We start from the raw sequence: 22,011 nt of genomic DNA on the forward strand, positions 1-22,011 counted from the left end.
GGAAAAACTACTATAATCTAGAAGAAGACGGCAAAACAACCTGTAAAAACAATGTGGAGGATATAAAATACAGTGAGATATACGAGAATTTATTCAAATACCTATACTGACAGACCCGAGGCGCAAGATCAGCGATACTTCCGAATACAGAAATTGGAAGCCGCAAGAAGAGGAAAGGATAGGAGAGAACTACTCCATTAAAAGAAAAGTATAGGAAGGAGTAATATTTTTGAAAATAAATCATGTAAATTTGAAAATTTTCGCAAGACAAGGAGAAAAGATCTTACGCGGACTTAGAGAATTGGTCAATTATAACACAAAAGAAAACTAAAAGAATAGTTTAAAAGAAATATTATTCTAACAAGAAACCAAAATGAATATTTACTTCTCGGAAATATTTGATCTTATTGGCAGTTATTCCAAGAAGAAGATGATCTACTAAGCATCCAGATGGACCAACCTGGAGGAAGATATCATCCAAACAGCTGAACCTACCCGAGATGAGAGGAGGAATTCGCCCAGCCGTACCAACCTAAGATGAGATGAGGAGTCCTGCCGAACCTCGAACCATGGCCAATGAACCAGCAATGTGAGATGAGCAAAAGGAGAGCAACTGACGGTTGATATGATGAAAAACGAGCTAAGTGTTTATAATAAGTAATATAATTCTTAATTTATTTAGGCATATGCATTAAAATAGAATATTCTATGTGTGAAATATTTAAGTGTGTAAGTGAAACAGTGAAGTGAAGTGAAGTGTGTTAAATTTAAGCTGCTAATGCTATATTAAGTCAGTGTAGAATTAGATAGATATCTCGTGACGTATGACTATGTATGAACAGGCGATTCAGCGAGGTAGTTGAGAGTACAAATAAGAAGAAAAGTAATGTAACAGCTGATTGCAAAGATTGCCATATAATAATATCTATGAATCTTGCGAAGCCATTCCGTCAAAGATTATGTCACAGGTGGATCGCGTGTGAGAAATGAGAGATAGAGTCGAGTTATTCCTTGTAAAGTAATGTTGTTAAATGCTCAAATACAGTATTTAAGGTTATGCATCGTAATTTTGGAAGAGAATTGATCAATGTAAAGGAGTATTTATGTACAGAAGAATGATATGTCTCACTAGTTGCAAATAATATGAAGAAGGTTATGAGTGAGAAGAATAGATGTTGAGAAAGTTGAGATGGAATTAATTGAAGGTTGTATAAGGTAACAAGAAATTATATGAGTTGATTTGAGAATGATAATGTGCGTCATGGTAATTATGAGACATATATATGGATGATAGACGTTAAATGTGAATGGTATTGAATCAGTCAGACGATGCAAGTACTGGAAAAGAAATACACCGCGGGGGTGACTTAAAATAAGGTATGGATGGTGAATATCCGTATATAGTTGAGATTTGAGAGGTGATGTAGTAACAAATACAGCTGTTAATATATATATATATATATATATATATATATATATATATATGAGCTTTGTGACGTATTCTCAAAATAGGTGAAATGTGAGATGGGCAAATCGATATATACAGTGAAGCTGACGTATAAACATAGTACCGAGATATCATACCGCAGATACTTGTTGAATTACTTGCACACACGATATATTTGAAATGAACTTAACGAATGAATGCATATAGAGCCGAATTGCAATGAATTAAGAATTATATAGATAGAATAGATTATTTTGTATTTTGAGTGTTGTTTTATAATTCGTGCTGAATTTTAAATGAGAAGATAGTAGATTATGAGCCGTAATTTAAGAGGCAGTAGGAATGGAAACCTTAGCATGTAAGTCGTCATAATACAGTTCTTCAGAATGATATTCTACATTAACGAATTCAGATTTCATGACTTAAAGGTGTATAAATTATGAGGAGGAATTCCATATTTTCCTAATGCTAATGAAATTGTGTCACATTGATGCATGTGAATGACTAATTTAATTTTTCAAGGATGATTATGGATAATTTGATTTCATTTCAGAAATACTGAATTCATAATATCATGTTATTTTATTAATAAGCCAGCGCTGACTTAAATATTGAATTTCACGATTTATTAATTTTGAACAACAATTGTGGAAGTTCAAATTGATACTAGTTCTCATTTCTTTGAGTTTTTCTTAATTTAATAAATTGTAAGGTGATTTTTGCGGGATTTGCGTTAAGAAATTGCGGTCGGTGATGAATTTACAATTTTATGCGATAGGGTGGAGACGTTCATTGGTGATTATCGAGTACGGTCGCTATGTCTTTCTCGGAATTCACGTACAGCCTAACCTACAAGAAAAATTAAACATTTTTCTTACTTGATGAAATACCCTGAGATTACATCTGACAGTCGGGAATTGATAGCTGTGTCATACCTGGACGCAGGAAGGGCTTAGTAATAATAATAATAATAATAATAATAATAATAATAATAATAATAATAATAATAATAATAACAGTATGGGGTACACCTTCTCCGTCCGGTTGAACTGCGCATCTTCTAGAAGTCCATCTGTGCTGTGAATCCTAAACTATGTATCACAAGATACTTGGACCTTTAACTCTTATACGCTCAGCGAACCAATCTATCGGCTTGAGTGGTATTGCTTAAAACACTCAGTGTGCCGATCTATCAGCTCTGTGTTCGGATGGCTGTATTAATACCTTAACGGACTCCAGATGTCAGGAAGAAACAACAATAGTACCTTTTGGATTTAGTTTACACTTTTCTCAAGAGATAGAGACACTAAGCTCATCTGTTTGAAACAACAGAAGTTATCAAACTGCGTATGTTTACCGCATGGCGAGTTGAAGTGGGCTGCTTTAGAGTATAGTTTTCTTTAAGCTTCAAAATATGTTTTCCTTCGTTATATTGTTTCCAATTTAATAGTAGTTTATTGTGTTTTTTTATTTTTTTAAATTTTTTTTTATTCGACATTTATCGGTGTTCTCAAGTGAAGTTTAGTTTAACATTCCATGTTATTAGATTTTCGTGTCACGAGTAGGCCTAATTTTTTTAAATGGCTGGGCCAAGTTCTAGCCTAAAAAATTCAGAAGTCTTGAATTATTTAGATGCTTTAGACGATGACAGTGATTTTATAGCTGATAGTGATTCAGATTTTAGTCCGACTCATTGGCTGAATTGTCAGTGTTTAGGCCTTTGGTTCATAGGGTCCCGGGTTCAATTCCCGACTGGGTCGGGGATTTTAATTGCCTTCACCTTTAATTAATTCTTCTGACACGGTGTGTTTGTCCCAACACACTAAACTACCTACTACCACAGAAATATGCGAAATTGATGAAATCCCTCCATATAGGGTTGGTGTCAGGAAAGGCATCCGGCCATATTATTTATTTAGCTTATGGCTAGTACATAACTCTACATACAAATATTCAAAAATATGACAAACAATATAACACCTTAAACAATCAACCAATCTCTAAAACAGTTCATAAACTTAAATCCAAGCTGTCCAACCATTGTACAACCCCGTCAGAAGCACACACAAACTCCTTCAGCTGACCGGAGTATGACCTCCTAGGACATTCGGTGACAATATGATGGGATGGTCTGTTTGATATAGATGTTATTCCCATAGGGAATTTGAAATATTTGTCCTGAATGAGTAAATTTATAATTCCAATATAAATATTGGAATATTGGAATGGTCTGTTTCTTCTCACCACAGTCGCACTCAGGGGAGGAGCGCATACCCCACATATGCAACAATGACCCACATCGTCCATGATTAATACGGATTCTGTTGAGAAGAACCCAAGTTCTTCTGGGGAGATTAAAACCAGGTGGTGGGTGTTGGCGACTAAAGAGGGTCTGCCATTCATCTGGAGTTGAGTTGGTCCACTCGAGTTGTCATTCATCAGAACCGTTAAAGTTCCTATTGATGGGTTCCCTTGCAGTCTGAATGGGCGGAGATCTGGACTTCAGACGTCCATACCTAACAACCATGTCTTCATGAATGGGAAGACTTGGGTTCATTGTTATCTTCCTGAACTCGCGAATTAGGTTGTTTTGTCTGGGAATCCTTGGAGGTGTTATGTGGCTCAAGACTGGCACCAGAAAAGAGGAGTAGATCTGACTGCGCCGCTGACAATGTGCATCGTCTGATTCAGAACAACATCGATATTCTTAACATAAGGGCTATTCAGCCAAACAGAAGAACAATACTCGGCTGTAGAGTATACCAGTCCCAGTGCTGACGACCTAAGAGTGGATGCTGATGCTCCCTATGTAGAACCTGCAAGTTTCTGAATGATGATGTTCCTGGTCTTCAGTTTAGCCAAATCCACATGTGCGACACAATTCGCACCTGCGACCCCACAGATATGGGAAAAGTGGTAGAAAAAGCAGAAGAAGAGTGATTTGGATTTCACAGATAGTAATGATACGCGAATGTTTTCCAAAACATAAATGCGGACTCTGGAAGGTACGTATATAGTTCTTTACGTCAGGTGCTATAACTCATGACTAAATAAGAAAACAAAAAACAAAATTATACCATGTTATACAGAATTAAATGCTCTTATTTTCAGAATGACTGATCAACAATATCACTAACGGACAGAGTACTTTTTTAGTATTTGAAAACTGACTTATTTTTGTAATATATTTTCCAATTTTCAATTTTTTTGGTGATATTTTTTCCTAAAACTATATAGAATGGTGTACTATCGCTATTTTTTTCAATTCTGTACCTGAGGATTTCTTGATATGGCAATTTTTTACATTTTAACATTCATAATCATGAAAAATGGTTGTCTAAGTGTTTTGGGCTTGACTGGTGAAAATAGCCTGAGAGCAAAAAGGGTTAACCTTTAGATGTCTCTACTATCTGCTTATGTGTCCCTCTGGCGGGATTACGGACAATTACACTTTAAGGGAATTTTCAATTTTCAATGTGAACTTTAAGTTTTGCAGATTGTTTTTTTAATATGTTATAGTCGTCAGCATTACTACGGCTTACTTCTTCCTTAAGTTACTAACCAATCAGGAATTTGTGTTTATTTTTCTCTAGCCAATTAATTTTTTTTTTTTTTTTTTGCTAGTTGCTTTACGTCGCACCGACACAGATAGGTCTTATGGCGACGATGGGGCAGGGAAGGGCTAGGAGTGGGAAGGAAGCGGCCGTGGCCTTAATTAAGTTACAGCCCCAGCATTTGCCTGGTGTGAAAATGGGAAACCACGGAAAACAATTTTCAGGGCTGCCGACAGTGGGGTTCGAACCTACTATCTCCCGAATACTGGATACTGGCCGCACTTAAGCGACTGCAGCTATCGAGCTCGGTCCAATTAAAATTGAAGGTGTGTACAGGCATTCTTCCTAGCTCAAGAGAGTTCTGGAACTTACCCCTCCAAGATACTACAAAAGCTGGGCGCTTTACGACCGTATTGTCATCTTCATCGGTCCGGTCTAGAGTGTGTGTACAGCGTATGTAGGAGGCAAGGGCAGCCTTGCTGTCGTCAGAAGGCCCAACTACTCAAGGTAATGGCAGAAATTTCTTAGCATATGATAGCTCCAAGCAGATCACTTGAGGGGAAGGCTTCAAATTTCTTTTAGTAATGTAAAGTCCTAAAGTCTCAGTTTAAATGTAAATTTTCAGCATATCTAAAGTCTCTGTTGAAATCCCTACTGGGAACTATGTAAATTTAGGGAACAAAGAGTGTTCACCCTCTTAATTCCCATTCAACTTCGTATGGGGGTGACTAAGATTTTCTAAACCTCTAAATTCTTCACTCTACTTTGGTACTTAATATCTTGCATCTAGTCACTCCTCTGTAGTACAGGCTTAGCCTCTGCAACTTCGGGCCATAAGTCCATTTAGGATTTTAAGTGTTTTTCAAAAGGAGTGCAAGAGTTTCGCCTCCTCGCATTTTGTTCATGGCTGATAGTCTTAAACTCGTTATTTAGGACATTTAGAATAGGCACTCATTGCCCCTGTTTAAATTGTCATTATTTATAGACGATTGTGTAACAGATGTCAAGCAGAAATGACAGTAAATACAGGTTTTGAAGTTTGTAAGTTGTAATTGTGTTAGAAGCTTGTGCCTCTGAGAGGCTGGACTGTAGCAACTTTTGAAGCGCAGTCTCCTAGAATGGAAATGAGCGCAACAAACATGTTCTTGTAAAACTGTACCTGTTTTGAGCTAGAGTGCTCAACACTTGCAAGTTATTGTGTCAGTAATTTTCTCTATTGTACCTGATTTTTTTAGTAAGTCATTGTTACTGTGGGAGCTAACTAGCTCATTGATAACTGTTATTTGTTGTTGCTTATTCAGAGTATCTACCAAATTTAAAAATTAAATAAAGGGAAAGAAATAAAATTTCAAAATTTAGTGATTTAACTTATGCTTTGATCATTTCACTGTCCGCCCATTCACCCCAGCACTTTCTTACACCTCTGTGAACCACAGAAATCCAACAACAACAACAACAACAACGGTGGTGGTGTTTTACATACCACCAACTACTTTCCAAGTTTTCGGAGATGCAGAGGTGCCAGAATTTTGCCCTCAGGAGTTCTTTTATGTGCTGGTAAATCTACAGACGAGGCTGGCATATTTCAGCACCTTCAAATATCACCATACTGAGTTAGGACTGAACCTGCCAACTTGGACCCTGAGGGCCAAAACCACTCAGCCTGGCTGAATATTTTCTGTTGGAAGATTAGTGACATGTTCATGGCAATAATAGGATAAGTTAATTTCCCCATGATTAGAAAGCCTCATTTACTGGGTTGTAATGGCATCTCCAGGCGCAGAAAATATGATCTACAACTACTTTGGTCGTGAAAGAAAAGCAGGTAGTAGCCAAGAGTAATACAAGAAACATTTGGTTCTATAATACCAAGGGAGCTTATTTGGGAGTGCCTGAGAAAGCTTGAAGTTCGAGACAGTCTCATTTCCAAAGTTAAGATGCTTTACGAGAAAACCAGAAGCTGTGTACAAGTCGGTTCTGGACTGTCAGACTGGTTTGAGACAAAAACGGGAGTACAACAAGGTAGTGCTTTGTCGCCCCTATTATTTATTTATCATTGTAATGGATACTGTATTAAAGGCGCTAAAAGAAAAGGGGCAACAAGACTTAAAAGCATTTGCATTTGCAGATGATCTAGTAATTTGGGGTAACTCAGAGAAAGATGTAGAAGAGAGACTGCAGGGGTGGAGTCAAGAGTTTGAGATATATGGATTAAACATCAACAAGGCTAAAACGGTGGTGTTGAAGGTACAGAAGGGTGACAATCAGCCAGAAATCATGCTAAATGGCACTAAGCTGGACAGTGTCAGAGAATTTAAGTACTTGGGTAGTATAATGTCCAAGGATAACTTAGCTAAATATGAAGTAAACAGTCGAATAAGCAAAGCAATACATTTTTACCTCCAAGTAAGACAATTATTAAGGGATAAACAAGTACCACTCAAAACCAAGATGACACTGTATAAATCATACTACACCCCTATCCTCACATACAACCTGGAAACCGCTACATTAACAAGAAAGGACAACTCAAAACTCCAAGCAGCAGAAATGAAGTTCCTACACATAATGATCCAGAAGACCAGGAGAGATAAAATCAGGAATGAAAAAGTCAGAGAAGACATAGGACTAGAAGATTCTTTACTCCAGAAGATCCAAAAGGCAAGACTGAAGTGGTTTGGTCATGTGAAAAGAATGAGTGCCAACAGGTCTGCAAGAAAGGAGTATGAAAGAGAAATCAGGGGAAAGAGACCAGTGGGCAGACCTAGAGAAAAATGGACAGACTTGGTGAAGAAGGATGTAGAGGAGAGAGGTCAGGATTGGGAGCGGATTGTGAACGAAGAATGGTTCGTGGACAGAACAAAATGAAAGGGGCTCGTATACCACACCTGGGAAACTGGAGTTGGTCAACGATGATGATGATGATGAAATTGTAGTATACGGTATTTTTCATATAATTATTTTTTATCATGTCCATATGAAACAATTGGTTTCAAACATCTTGGTTCCATTACCAGTGATTTTAATAGCACAAAACCATACAAGACTATTACGCTATAATGCATTGTAAGAAGAACAAGTGCTACATATTTCATATTATTTTAACCCAGTATGTGATTTTATAACATGTGCTGTGTCATTTGCATACATTGTAAAGACAATTCCAGTATGTTCTTTTGCTTGGTTGTAACTTTAGGCTGATGATGACACCATATACAAGTGTTGAAACCGGTACCTTAAATGAAATAGTTTGTAAATAACATTCCTGTACAACATGCATTGTATTAAAAAGGTTGAACTTTTACCCAGATTTTAACGTTGTGATCTTAGTTCAATACAGAACAGAATTAAGTTTTTAACTTTAAAGCCATAAGACCTATCTGTGTCGGTACAAAGTAAAACAAATTGTAAAAAAAGTTTATATTTCTCTTGCGTCTGGTTATATTTGGAAATTTATTGCGAGAATGTTATAATTTCTCTACTGGCGCTTGAAAAATGTTTTTATGATACATAAATAGCACGGTTAACTTAGGTTAGGTGATACTGTTTGAATAAGAAAACTGAAACGTTTGCCACAAAATGCGATCAATCATCTTCGGAACAGTATTGTTTTCTCGACATGTGCACTTGCGAGCTCTCTCGTCGAAATTCGAAGGCGATGTTGGAGTCGATTAGTAATACCTGTCAACTGCTGTTCCGTAAAGAAAATCAAAAATAAAAGAGGAGAACATGTTTTTATAACAAATACATAAATAAAGCAGTAAATAGCTGTTGTTAACTCGTTAGAAATAAAGGTTGAGATCGCTTAATTTTAATACTCTGCACTGAAAGTAAGTAAAAATGCGATACACCTCAAGATATAGCAGAGCGCATTACTTATTTCGGAGATTAGGTTATATTTCTTCCCGTCTGGTCAAATTTCAGTAAGGCTACTCTTATGTAAATTTATAGCGAGAAGCTTATCACTTTCCTACTAGCAGCTGATATATGTTTTCAAGGTACATACATGGTAAGTTAGAGTAGCTGACACTGAATAAGAAAACTAAAGCGTTTGCCATGAAATGCAACCTTCAATATTGTTTTCTCGCTATGCGCACTTGCAAACTTTCTCGTCAACATTCGCATGCGATGTCGGAGTCGATTGATAATACCCGTCGACTGATGTTCACTAAAAGAAAATTCAAAATGAAAGAGGATAACACGTTTTCGTAATGAATGCATAAATGACATGGCCAATAGCAGTTGTTAACTCGTTAGAAATAAAGGCTGAAGTAAACGATTGTTTCATTAATGTTATAAGCAAGGATGTGATACACCTCGAGATATGGCAGAGTACATCATTGATTTCAGAGGATAGTTTATATTTCCTCGCGTCTAGTACATTTCAGAAAGGCTATTCCCATGTAAATTTGTAGTGAGGAGATTATCATTTCTCTACGAGCGCTTAAAATATGTTTTCATGATACTTATACGGTTAGGTTAGGTGATGCTGTTTGAAGAAGAGAACTGAAATGTTTGCCACAGAGGCCTCTGGAGTGATATGAAATTAAACACAAACCTTCACATAGTATCGGTATTCGAAAAATAAAAACGAGTAAGCCGTAGTGTGGATATTATCCGTGAAAACGCAAGTTTTGAACAAACTGATTGCCGTTAAGAATTTTCGCTATATCATAACCTAAGATAGTGAACCTCTACTGTACCAATATAATGGGTCTAATATTGGCCATTACAAATTTTCAGGTGAACTCATTCCACTTGCCAGCATTTCGCCCCAGTGTGCTAATTTGGGGTCGTCAGTTGGTAAATAGCACACCTACCGAGATGCTTGGCTATAAATACACTGACTGACAGAGCAAATGCAACACCAAGAAGGAGTGGTTCGAAAGGGATGAAAGTTGGGGAAAAAACAGAGACGGCACGGACGAATAATTGATGTTTATTTCAAACCGATATGCAGGTTACACAATGCGCACGGCATCGACTCAGTAGGATGTAGGACCACCGCGAGCGGCGATGCACGCAGAAACACGTCGAGGTACAGAGTCAATAAGAGTGCGGATGGTGTCCTGAGGGATGGTTCTCCATTCTCTGTCAACCATTTGCCACAGTTGGTCGTCCGTACGAGGCTGGGGCAGAGTTTGCAAACGGCGTCCAATGAGATCCCACACGTGTTCGATTGGTGAGAGATCCGGAGAGTACGCTGGCCACGGAAGCATCTGTACACCTCGTAGAGCCTGTAGGGAGATGCGAGCAGTGTGTGGGCGGGCATTATCCTGCTGAAACAGAGCATTGGGCAGCCCCTGAAGGTACGGGAGTGCCACCGGCCGCAGCACATGCTGCACGTAGCGGTGGGCATTTAACGTGCCTTGAATACGCACTAGAGGTGACGTGGAATCATACGCAATAGCGCCCCAAACCATGATGCCGCGTTGTCAAGCGGTAGGGCGCTCCACAGTTACTGCCGGATTTGACCTTTCTCCACGCCGACGCCACACTCGTCTGCGGTGACTATCACTGACAGAACAGAAGCGTGACTCATCGGAGAACACGACGTTCCGCCATTCCCTCATCCAAGTTGCTCTAGCCCGGCACCATGCCAGGCGTGCACGTCTATGCTGTGGAGTCAATGGTAGTCTTCTGAGCGGACGCCAGGAGTGCAGGCCTCCTTCAACCAATCGACGAGAAATTGTTCTGATCGATATTGGAACAGCCAGGGTGTCTTGCACATGCTGAAGAATGGCGGTTGACGTGGCGTGCGGGGCTGCCACCGCTTGGCGGCGGATGCGCCGATCCTCGCGTGCTGACGTCACTCGGGCTGCGCCTGGACCCCTCGCACGTGCCACATGTCCCTGCGCCAACCATCTTCGCCACAGGCGCTGCACCGTGGACACATCCCTATGGGTATCGGCTGCGATTTGACGAAGCGACCAACCTGCCCTTCTCAGCCCGATAACCATACCCCTCGTAAAGTCGCCTGTCTGCTGGAAATGCCTCCGTTGACGGCGGCCTGGCATTCTTAGCTATACACGTGTCCTGTGGCACACGACAACACGTTCTACAATGACTGTCGGTTGAGAAATCACGGTACGAAGTGGGCCATTCGCCAAAGCCGTGTCCCATTTATTGTTCGCTACGTGCGCAGCACAGCGGCGCATTTCACATCATGAGCATACCTCAGTGACGTCAGTCTACCCTGCAATTGGCATAAAGTTCTGACCACTCCTTCTTGGTGTTGCATTTGCTCTGTCAGTCAGTGTATAAATTTACTCATTCAGGACAAATAATTCAGGTTCCCTAAGGGAATCTGTATCCATATTAACCACAAATTATCCACAGTTTTTCTTTTAAGCTTTTATAATAAAAATGAAGTTATTGGTTAAAATATCTATATATATAAAATAAGAGTTTTGTCTGTACATTGCTCAGAATTTGAAAAAAAATGGTATTTCTGTATCGTTCATGTCCACAGTAACAAGGAAACGCACTTTTTTCTTTTCCGTAATTTCTGTCTGTCTGTCTGTCTGTCTGTATGTACGTATGTACACGCATCACTTGAAAACGGCTGAAGAGAATTTAATGAAAATCGGTATGTAAAGTCGGGGGGGTGAGCCACTACAATCTAGGCTATAAATAATTTTATTCACGCTGAGTAAAATGGTAGTTTAGGGGAAAGCCTAAAATTCAATTCTCAAATATTTATATTTTAAGTGGTCCTGTCGATAAATACTACATAACTCAAGTTACATAGAATTAAATTTCCGATCATTTATATCTTATACAATTTTACCGTACCGGCTATGATAACAGTAATATTCATGAATTTCGATTTTTGTTACTAAAGTCCACATCAACGCCGAGCCACGAGAAAATGGGTGAACAGAATTTAATGAAAATCGGTATATAGAGTCAGCGAAGAAAGAACTGTAGTCCAAGCTATAAACAATTTTACTGAACCTGGGTGAAATGGTAGCTTAGGGGTAGGCGCCTAAAATTGAATTTTTAAATACCTTCGTTATTGCTCCTATAGAAAAGTACTACATAACAACAGTTATAGAGAATACAATTTCCGATCATTTATGTTTTATTCAGTTTTACCGTACCGACTGTGATAAGAGTAGTATTTCAGAGGCGGAAGAAAACTAAATGCGAAGGCCTATAATATGGAAAGCGCATAACATTGATCAACAATAACATTACATTGACCATTGTTTGTTGTGATGTTCTTTGCCTATTATCGTGCCCTCAACTCTGATAGATGCGATTACTGTTGCGTATCGAGTACAACAGCCTGACTCAATATTGGCGGGAAAGAGCTGGGGAGTTAAAAAAAAAAACTGTTTTCTTTAGCATGCCATTCCTCTGGTTCATACATTGTCTGATACTGCTGGTACGCAACACACTGGTTCATCAGTATTCCAGCTATTCACTCCCTACTCTGACGCGCTGTTTTGAATGAGCAGTGTCCAGATTTGGCAGAGGCTCACTTGGTAATAGTAGTATGACCTGGTCTAGAATTACAATCTAAGCCTATTCCAAATTACAGCGCTACAATTCATTAATAATTCAAAATTCAACCCTGAAAAGAGACGTTACTTAAGAAAAGCGCCTTCCTCTTCACTTTTATTAAATTCTACATTCATTTTGTTCGAAATTAGCAGTGAAGAGGGGTTTTCTCCTCTGGCTTGGAGGAAAAATTTGCCTCCAAGTCAGATAGATTTTTCCGCGACCAGTGTAGTGAAATGAGATTTTCCGACTCATCGGGTACTCCTAGGAAAGAGATTAGTAAAAGGGCATAGATTTGTCCTCCTGGGACACCCCGCTATTCGACCCCCCCCCCCCGAACGAAAAAAGACCAAGAGTGTTCACGGATCAAGGCTGTGCGGCTTGGCCATTCTAGCTCTGGAACTTTGGACTGTTAGATCGGCAGCGTAGTACTGTTCGTTAAAAGTGAGAAAATGTGTTGTTTTTCATTTGATCGAGTATTTCATATTGCTTTTAATCGTGCCATTCCTACTGCCGTCATTGTAATGATCTGTGTTCATTTCACTTGGGAAAACCACTAAGGCAGTCTTTCTGAGAATGTAAGAAAGCAGGTGGAGAGCGAGTGTCTGCCATTATAATGAAAACTCCCCAACCTGATTGTGACAGAGTAGGCAAGCAGACCTACCATCACAATGAAAATTCCCTAACCCAGTCTTCATACGAGAAAATACGTTTGGTGACTTCCCCATCGCGTTTCTAGGATAACGTTGCTGTGCGATATAATACAATCTTGCTCACAAGGTGTACACTACTTAACATAGAATTCTGGATACAATGTAGAATTCCGTAGCGAAGCACGGGTACGTCAGCTAGTTGAAATATATGAACAAACAAAAAATAATAACCTTTTAAGTTATACTGCAAGAAACAATAGACAAAAATGAATACACAACAAAAAAAATACATGAACTTTACAAAATGCATGTGGATTATGCCAAAAATAACTGTCAAAAAAATCTGCCATTTTTTGTGTCTTAGATGATCATTAATTTTTCCTCATTTTGGATCGTACATTTCTCAAGAAAACAATATCTGAGAGTGAAAATTATTCATCTTAGTTTTCCATTTAAGAGATAAGTGTGTCTGTGGAAACTCTAGCTTGACTGAAGGAAACTTTCAATATATTGTATTGAAAATTTGTCAATTTATTTCTTATTATCTGGATCCTAGTCTTCCTCACCAACAGTCACATTCTGCAGGATATCCTCCTTCACTTCGTGTCTGAAACCATTGTTGTCTTCATCGACGTCTAAGAACTTGATTATGTCACTTTCTTCTGTATCTTGACATTCATCCAGCATTTGAAGTAATGTAGCGAGTCCAGCTTGCCCGTTGTCCCCAGAATTGATTTCCACGATCATGTGAGCATAGTAGCGGTAATTTTCTCACATGACTTGTTGACTGTGTGAAGAACATCCAACAAAATTCCTTCCAAAATATTGGAATATCAGTGATTTCCTCAACCAATTGCTGTAGCAGAACTGATCTGTTGATCCTTTTTAAAGTAGCAATAATGCCTTGGTCCATAGGTTGCAAAACAGAAGTTACATTAATGGGGGAGGAATTTGACAAAAATATTGCCCTTTTAAGTTCACTTTCATGTGGATGGGAAGGCACGTTGTCAATTAAGAGCACTGGTTTGATTGGCAGAGAGTGCTTAATTAAGTAGGCCCCCAACTTATTTCACAAAATGATTGTAAAACCAGTTCTTGAACATCTGTGTGTCCATCCAAGCTGCCTTTCGATAGTAGTACTGCAAAGGGACATTTTTCATTTAAAACAATTTTAATTTATAATAATAATAATAATAATTTTAATTTATGATCACCACTTGCATTAGCACATGCCATAATGGTTGTTCTTTCCTTGGATGTTTTATGGCCTGGGGCTTGCATCACTAGTGTTTGTGACGATAAACATTCCAATACAATCTTGTCTCATCTGCATTGTAAATTTATGTTAGGTCAAGCTTTTGTTTTTCATGATCAATTGAAATTAACATTTTTTTTTAAACTGCAGCTGGAAGACGATTTAAAATTTCCTTCCATGCCAAGAGCAATGCAAAAAAAGTTTTGCTTGCTCAGCACGTATTAACCTTTCAATACTATTAAAATAAAGAATGTAAGTTTTACATGCCTACTTAATTATAACTGGTACCGGTTTCAACCATTATTTTTGGTCATCATCAGCTGATCACAAATAAGTATGCACAGGTACCGGCTATAAACATTGCATTGTTGGATGCACTTGTGAACGATTGGCTGCTGAGAGAGCTCTTGCATTATTGTAGTGATAGAGTAGTTAAAACCGACTCAAATTGTTTAAAGAGAGAGAGAGAGTGTGTGTGTTTTTTTTTTTTTTTTTTCCATTTAGTGCTATTTATATATATATATATATATATACTTAATTCGCTGGGGCCATCAAGGACCACGTTAAGACTTGTTGCATTTGACACTGAACTTGGCCTTCTTTAGAACCAAAATTTCCCTCATTCTTTGTGAGTGGGCCTGCTTACGCTCCTCTGTCCAAGGGGCACCATGTCTTCTCTTCGGTTGCTCGTCTCGGTTTAGCCCGTTCGTCATTATTTTCTTGCGGAAGAGATCTCTATTAAAGGCGTCTTCAGCTGAGATATGTAGCATTTGCAGGTCTTCTTTGGTATTTCTAAACCAGGGAATTGTGGTTTTGGGGTTTGAATCAAAAAAGTGAAAGATTTCTTTAGTTAACTTTCTCCTATCCATTCTTTTCAGATGACCGTAAAATCGTGCCCGTCTTTTTCTGATTGTGTCGGTAATTTTCTCTATTTTGCTGTAGACTTCCTTGTTGGATCTCTTTTGATTGGTTTGAATTTGATAAGAGACATATAATGATCTGACGCCACATTGATGCCTTTCTTTACCTTGACATTCATAATCTCAGGGCTGTTTCTCCTGGAGATCGCAACATGATCAATTTGGAACTCTCCGAGAGCTTGGACGGGAGAACGCCAAGTCATTTGGTTTCTGGGTAGATGGCGAAAGTGGGTCGACATGACCTGCAGGTTGTGATTTTCGCAAGTGGAATACTGACTGGAGGGTGATTGGGGATTTAAATGAGACTATGGAGTGGGTATGTGGGAAACTGGGAGTGAAATTTCTAGATCCTAATGGGTGGGTAGGAGATAGGGATCTGCGCTCAGATGGCCTTCACTTAAACCGGAGTGGTACGTATAAGTTAGGAAATTTGTTTGGAAGGGTAATAGGGAGGTACTATCAGGGAAACGGGGTTGTCCAGGGAGCAGTGATAAGGGCACAGATCTGGAAGTCAAGTAGGGATGATATAAAAATGTAAGCGTTAAACTGTAGAAGAATTGTAAAGACAGGAATAGAATTAAGTAATTTAATAGATATATATTTACCAGATATTGTAATAGGAGTAGAATCATGGCTAAGAAATGATATAATGGATGCAGAAATTTTCTCACGGAACTGGAGAGAGTATCGTAAAAATAGGATAGGAATGGTGGGAGGGGGAGTATTCATTCTGGTGAAAGAAGAATTTGTAAGCTACGAAAAAGTTAATGAGAAACATGAAATTCTACGTGTAAGGCTCATTTCTAACGATAATAGGCAACTTGATATCTTTGTAGTGTACAGACCGGGAAAGGGTAGCACTGACACGGATTCAGAATTATTTGACAAGATAATCAGCTATGTGGGAAACGATATTGAAAGTAATGTGATTGTAGTGGGAGATCTGAATTTACCAAATGTCAATTGAGAAGGAAATGTGAACGACAGGAAGCATGACCAACAAATGGCAAATAAGCTGATATGGGAAGGACAGCCGATTCCGAAAGTGATGGAAACAACTAGAAGGCAAAAGTATCCTGGATGTGGTGCTGGTAAAACCAGATAAGCTCTATAGAGAAAACGAAGTAATAGATGGCATTAGTAATCATGAAGCTGTTTTTGTCGTAGTTAAAAATAAATGTGATAGAAAGGAAGGTCTTAAAAGTAGGACTATTAGGCAGTACCATATGGCTGATAAAGCAGGTATGAGGCAGTTTCTAAAAAACGGTAAATAAAAACGTAAACAGACTCCGGGATGGGTTTAAAGCAATTGTTGAGGAATGTGTAAACAGGTTTGTACCTTTAAAGGTGGTAAGGAATGGTAAAGACCCACCTTATTATAATAGAGAAATAAACAGACTAAGAAAGAGGTGCAGATTGGAAAGAAATAGAGTTAGAAATGGTTGTGGAAGTAAGGAGAAATTGAAGGAACTTACTAGGAAATTGAATCTAACAAAGAAGGCAGCTAAGGATAACATGATGGCCAGCATAATTGGCAGTCATATCAAATATTAATGAAAAATGGAAGGGTATGTATAGGTATTTTAAGGCAGAAACAGGTTCCAAGAAGGACATTTAAAGGAATAATTAATGAACAAGGGGAGTGTGTATGTGAGGATCTTCAAAAGGAAGAAGTATTCAGTAAGCAGTATGTAAAGATTGTTGGTTACAAGGATAATGTCCAATAGAGGAGGAGACTAAGGCTAAAGAAGTATTAAAATGTACATATGATAACAATGACATTTACAATAAGATACAAAAGTTGAAAACTAGAAAAGCGGCTAGAATTGATAAGATTTCTGGGGATATACTAAAGACAATGGGATGGGATATAGTACCATATCTGAAGTATTTATTTGATTGTTGTTTGGTTGAAGGAGCTATACCAAATGAATGGAGAGTTGCTATAGTTGCTCCTGTGTATAAAGGAAAGGGTGATACACATAAAGCTGAAAATTACAGGCCAGTAAGTTTGACATGCATTGCATGTAAGCTCTGGTAAGGCATTCTTTCTGATTATATTAGATATGTTTGCGAAATTAATAACTGGTTCGATAGAAGGCAGTTCGGTAGGATTCCAGCAAGATATAGCAGTTATCTTGAATTTGGGAGGTCAAATGGACTGTATCGCGATTGACCTGTCTAAAGCATTTGATAGGGTAGATATGGGAGACTACTGGCAAAAATGAGAGCAATTGGACTAGACAAAAGAGTGACTGAATGGGTTGCTATATTTCTAGAAAATAGATCTCAGAGAATTAGAGTAGGCGAAGCTTTATCTGACTCTGTAATAATTAAGAGGGGAATTCCTCAATGGAGTATTACTGGACCTTCATGTTTTCTTGTATATATAAATGATATGAGTAAACAAGTGGAATCATAGGTAAGGTTTTTTGCGGTTGATGTTATTCTGTATAGAGTAATAAATAATTTACAAGATTCTGAGCAACTGCAACGTGACCTCGATAATGTTGTGAAATGGACAGCAGGCAATGGTATGTTGATAAACGGGGTTAAAAGTCAATCCTGTTATGCCGCATTCACATACGAAGACATATGAAGGTGTTGTATTTGAGATCGGTAACGAGTTAAAGGACTTGAAGGATAACTCGTTGAAATTGAACTTGTGATATGCAGTTATGTATAGTTGTTGCTAGGCAGGTCTTGTAGGCATTTGTTTCTCCGGCCGAAGAGTAAAAGGTGACGTAATTGAAGTCTTAGGAAAGCAGTGTAGGACTTAATTTCGAAAATTCAAAGCGGATATATAAATTTTGAAATCGTTAAAATCGTTAAAAAGAATAAAACCAAATAAAATATATTTTTAAAATAGGAAGAAATTTTCAACGAAATTACAATATGAGGCTCAACTTGAAACAGCTTGCCGTGGTGATTGATAAATGAATGGGAGATGATAAATGGAGAAAAGGGTGAGGAAAAATGAGCACTAATTAGAGGGTGAAAAGGAAAGGAAAAAATGGGGGGTATCTAAGGGGGATCATGGGGGTGATGCAGAAGGGGCAAGTAGCATGGAAGGGTATTGTGGAAACTGTGAAAGATTGATCGCTTGCTTGTTGACTTGAGGTTATTTAAAATGGAGATGAGAAAATCGAAAAGGGCATTGGGCTTCTCAGAAATATCGCTCAGGTTAAGATTTGGATTGAAAAACTGGTCGAGGTGTATAAAACAGTTTTCAGTGATGTCTACGAGGGGGCCCTTATTTAGAGTGCTGAGAATTTTAATATCCTGGTCTATTGTAGTGAAAATATGGTTAGTGTCATGTATATGTTGCCCTACTGCCAAATCTGTTGTATTTTATTGCATTAACGTGTTCAAAGTATCTAATTTTGAAGTTACGACCAGTTTGACCTATGTAAAACGGTATATGCCTGACTTAGAAAAGACACTTGTTTTATTTAAGGAGTTGGAGTTATGTAATAATTCAAGGTTTCTTAGTTCGAAAAGAAATCATGGTACAGTAGAGTCTCGCTCATCCGACCTTCGCTTATCCGACATTCCGTGTTATCCGACACTGGTAGACTTAATTTGAACTTTTGGTGGAGACTAAATTCAGGCACACCCGCTGTGGAGGGTGCGACCATGGGACAATCACTGGCCTGACCGCTGGCGGTAGGACAGTTTTTTTTCTTCTCAAGAACAGGTGCAGTGAGTCTTTAGTCATTGTTCATTGTAGTATTGGTTGGGTGCGGATGTTCTAGTTTTCATATCCTCTGTGAGTATAGCGAGTAAATGGAAGAAAGTGATTGTTTCTATGGAAGACAAGTTGAGTGCATTAAAGAGACTGGACAAAGGGGAAATTCTTCAAAATGTGGCTTCAGATTATAGTGTTCGATGTGTTACAGTGGGAGACTGGAAAAAACAGAGGGAAGAAATTGAAAAGTGGTGCTCTACCAGAGCAGAGAAAAAATGAAAAATTTGAGTAAGTAAAAGTAAGTGAAGCACTATTTCTTTGGTTATCTCAACACCGGGAAAAGGGCCTGCCAATATCTAGCCCCGTTCTGCAGGAAAATGCTGTGTATTTCCAGAAGGAGTTTAATGAAGGGGACCCTAATTTTCCTGCCAGTGCTGGGTGGCTTGATCGGTGGAAAAAACGGTACGGCATTAGGCAGCTTAATATCTGTGGAGAAAATTTCCTTTTCGTAAGACATCTGGAATGTTTTCGTTCAGTACTGCATGCACTGTACAATTGAATTGATAATGCAATACACAGAGTACCGGAAAACATGTCATTGTTTTAGTACTAGACTGTAGCCTTCCTGTTTGTATCCGTTCATTTTCAAAGTTATTCTGTATTATCCGACATTTTCGGTGATCCGACGTACTCCAGGTCCCGTTTAGGTCGGATAATCGAGACTCTACTGTATTGTGTTTTTTGAAGATATTAGCAATACTGTAGGCATTTATATTGAATGCGAATGTGGGGTAAGCAGCTGGTTTAGGATTATCTTTTAAGAGCGTTGTGTTAGGATGGTGTTTAATTTGTTAATAATTTGTGCAATAAAATGTCTATTATAACCATGATATTTAGTTCTTTATTTAAGTTATCCTTCAATAGCAGAATTTTGAAGGCACAGTTGACCATACTGTTGTACGAGGCGTGTTTGTGTGTCTGTGGTGAAAAGTCTTGTTTTATGGTATTAGCTGTATGTGTGGGTTTTTTATAAATCATATATGATAATGAGGAAGGTAATCTGCTTATTGTTATATCTAGAAAATTAATTGATTTGTTTGATTCTGTTTCAAGAGTGAGTTTAATGTTAGGATCAATTTTATTGAGGCCATTAAAAGTAGATACTGCATTAATAACTCAATCATCTAGGATCACAAATGTGTCATCTACATATCTGGCCCAAAATAATGTGTTTAAAGTCGTCATTGTTATCAATGAAATTGTGTTCTAAAAAATCTAGGTATATTTCCACTAGGATTCCTGAGGATGGAGAACCCATAGCCAAACCATCCTATTGATAAATTATATTGTCGAAGATGAAGTTGTTATTACCTACTAATTTTAACATGGTCATAAAATCATTAATTTCAATTTTGCTTAAGCGACTATATGTGTTTAAATTATTCTCAATAATAGGAAATAATTTTTTGATATTAATGCTGGGGTACATATTGACAATATCGAAAGAGTATAGAGAATGGTGTGGTTGGTTTTTTAAGTTATTTAGTTTCTCAACTAGTTCTATGGTGTTTGCAAAGTTTGAGTTGGGAAGAACTGAGAGAAAGAAGACAAGCTGCTCGACTAGGCGGTATGTAAATACAAAGTATGTTACAAGTGTTATTTTTTTTAATATCCACCTATTCAATACAAAGTGTTATTTTTTTAATATCCACCTATTCAATACTCAGAAGAGTGTTATTTAATTAAAAAATAACACTTGTAACATACTTCGTATTTACGTACATTTCAATACGGACCTAACATGAGAATTATAACGTGTAATTGGTATGTTCCGATCTGTCAGCAGAGAGATGGCGTGGAATGACATTAGTAGACGAATAAGTTTGAATGGAATCTTTAAAAGTAGGAAAGATCACAATATGAAGATAAATTTGGAATTTAAGAGGACAAATTGGGGCAAATATTCATTTATAGGAAGGGGAGTTAGGGACTGGAATAACCTACCAAGGGAGATGTTCAATAAATTTCCAATTTATTTGAAATTATTTAAGAAAAAGCTAGGAAAACAACAGATAGGGAATCTTCCACCTGAGCGAATACCCTAAATGCAGATCAGTATAGATTGATTGATTGAATGATTGATTGGTAAAATGTGAAGTTTAAATAATTCCATCAGTTGCTGTTTGTGAAGCACTAAAACACCCCACGCAACTAAGTTTAGAACAGGTCAGTAACCGTGGGGCGTAAGGTAGGTAGACTCTGAGTGAAAGTGGATTACTCTCATACTATCTCAGCTTCGAAGACCAGGAAACTTGTGCTATAACACTCTCGACAAAATGCTCTAATGTTTCGAAGTTTGCAGCCTTCTTGTTGAAGTATGCAAGTAGGTCTACTGTAACACTGAAGAAGAACTTGTCACCATGTATTGTATCACAATAAAATTCCTTAAAATTATGCAAAGATATTATTTTATGACGTGACGATTAGTTGCTAGGAAAAAATAATTTAAAAAGACATTCTTCGAGACCCTTGAATTATCTGCACGCGAATTACCGGTAGTCCACTGTACGTCAACCTTTAAGCAATAATGTGAATGTCATTCATAAACCATATGAAAAGTACAAAATAATATTACAATAGATAATAAACGTACCATGCACCACAGTATAAATTTCTGTAGTCGATCTCATCCTCATAATAATAAGTAAGGCAGGAAGTCTTTCAACTTCTATATTTCTGATTGTCATAGCTGCAACACTTCCCAAAACTTTGTTTACCGACACTAAGAACCTACAACAGAAAAAGAAAAGAAAGAATAACATTCACTGATACAAATTCACTATGTAGTAAGTTCTGGACTAAACTTACAAAATAATTGCTTTCCTCATTATTAGAATGCAAGTTGGAAGGGAAGTAAAAATCACACAATTTGTAAATAAATATCATTTGTTAAATTCTAAAATGACCTAAAAAATCCACACAAAAAAA

General features: G+C 37.8%; 1 protein-coding gene across 1 annotated transcript in view; it reads right to left on the reverse strand.

Annotated features, from left to right (window-relative positions):
- casp (Fas associated factor casp) overlaps positions 1 to 22,011 on the reverse strand; it is a 267,208-nt gene that overhangs the window by 110,681 nt on the left and 134,516 nt on the right. Inside the window, exon 9 of the mRNA XM_067146824.2 lies at positions 21,677 to 21,813. Within this exon, the coding sequence (XP_067002925.1) occupies positions 21,677 to 21,813 (137 nt within the window). The remainder of the gene's footprint in view (positions 1 to 21,676; positions 21,814 to 22,011) is intronic.

Source organism: Anabrus simplex, chromosome 5, assembly GCF_040414725.1.
Source record: "Anabrus simplex isolate iqAnaSimp1 chromosome 5, ASM4041472v1, whole genome shotgun sequence".
In the NCBI taxonomy this organism is placed as follows: domain Eukaryota; kingdom Metazoa; phylum Arthropoda; class Insecta; order Orthoptera; family Tettigoniidae; genus Anabrus; species Anabrus simplex.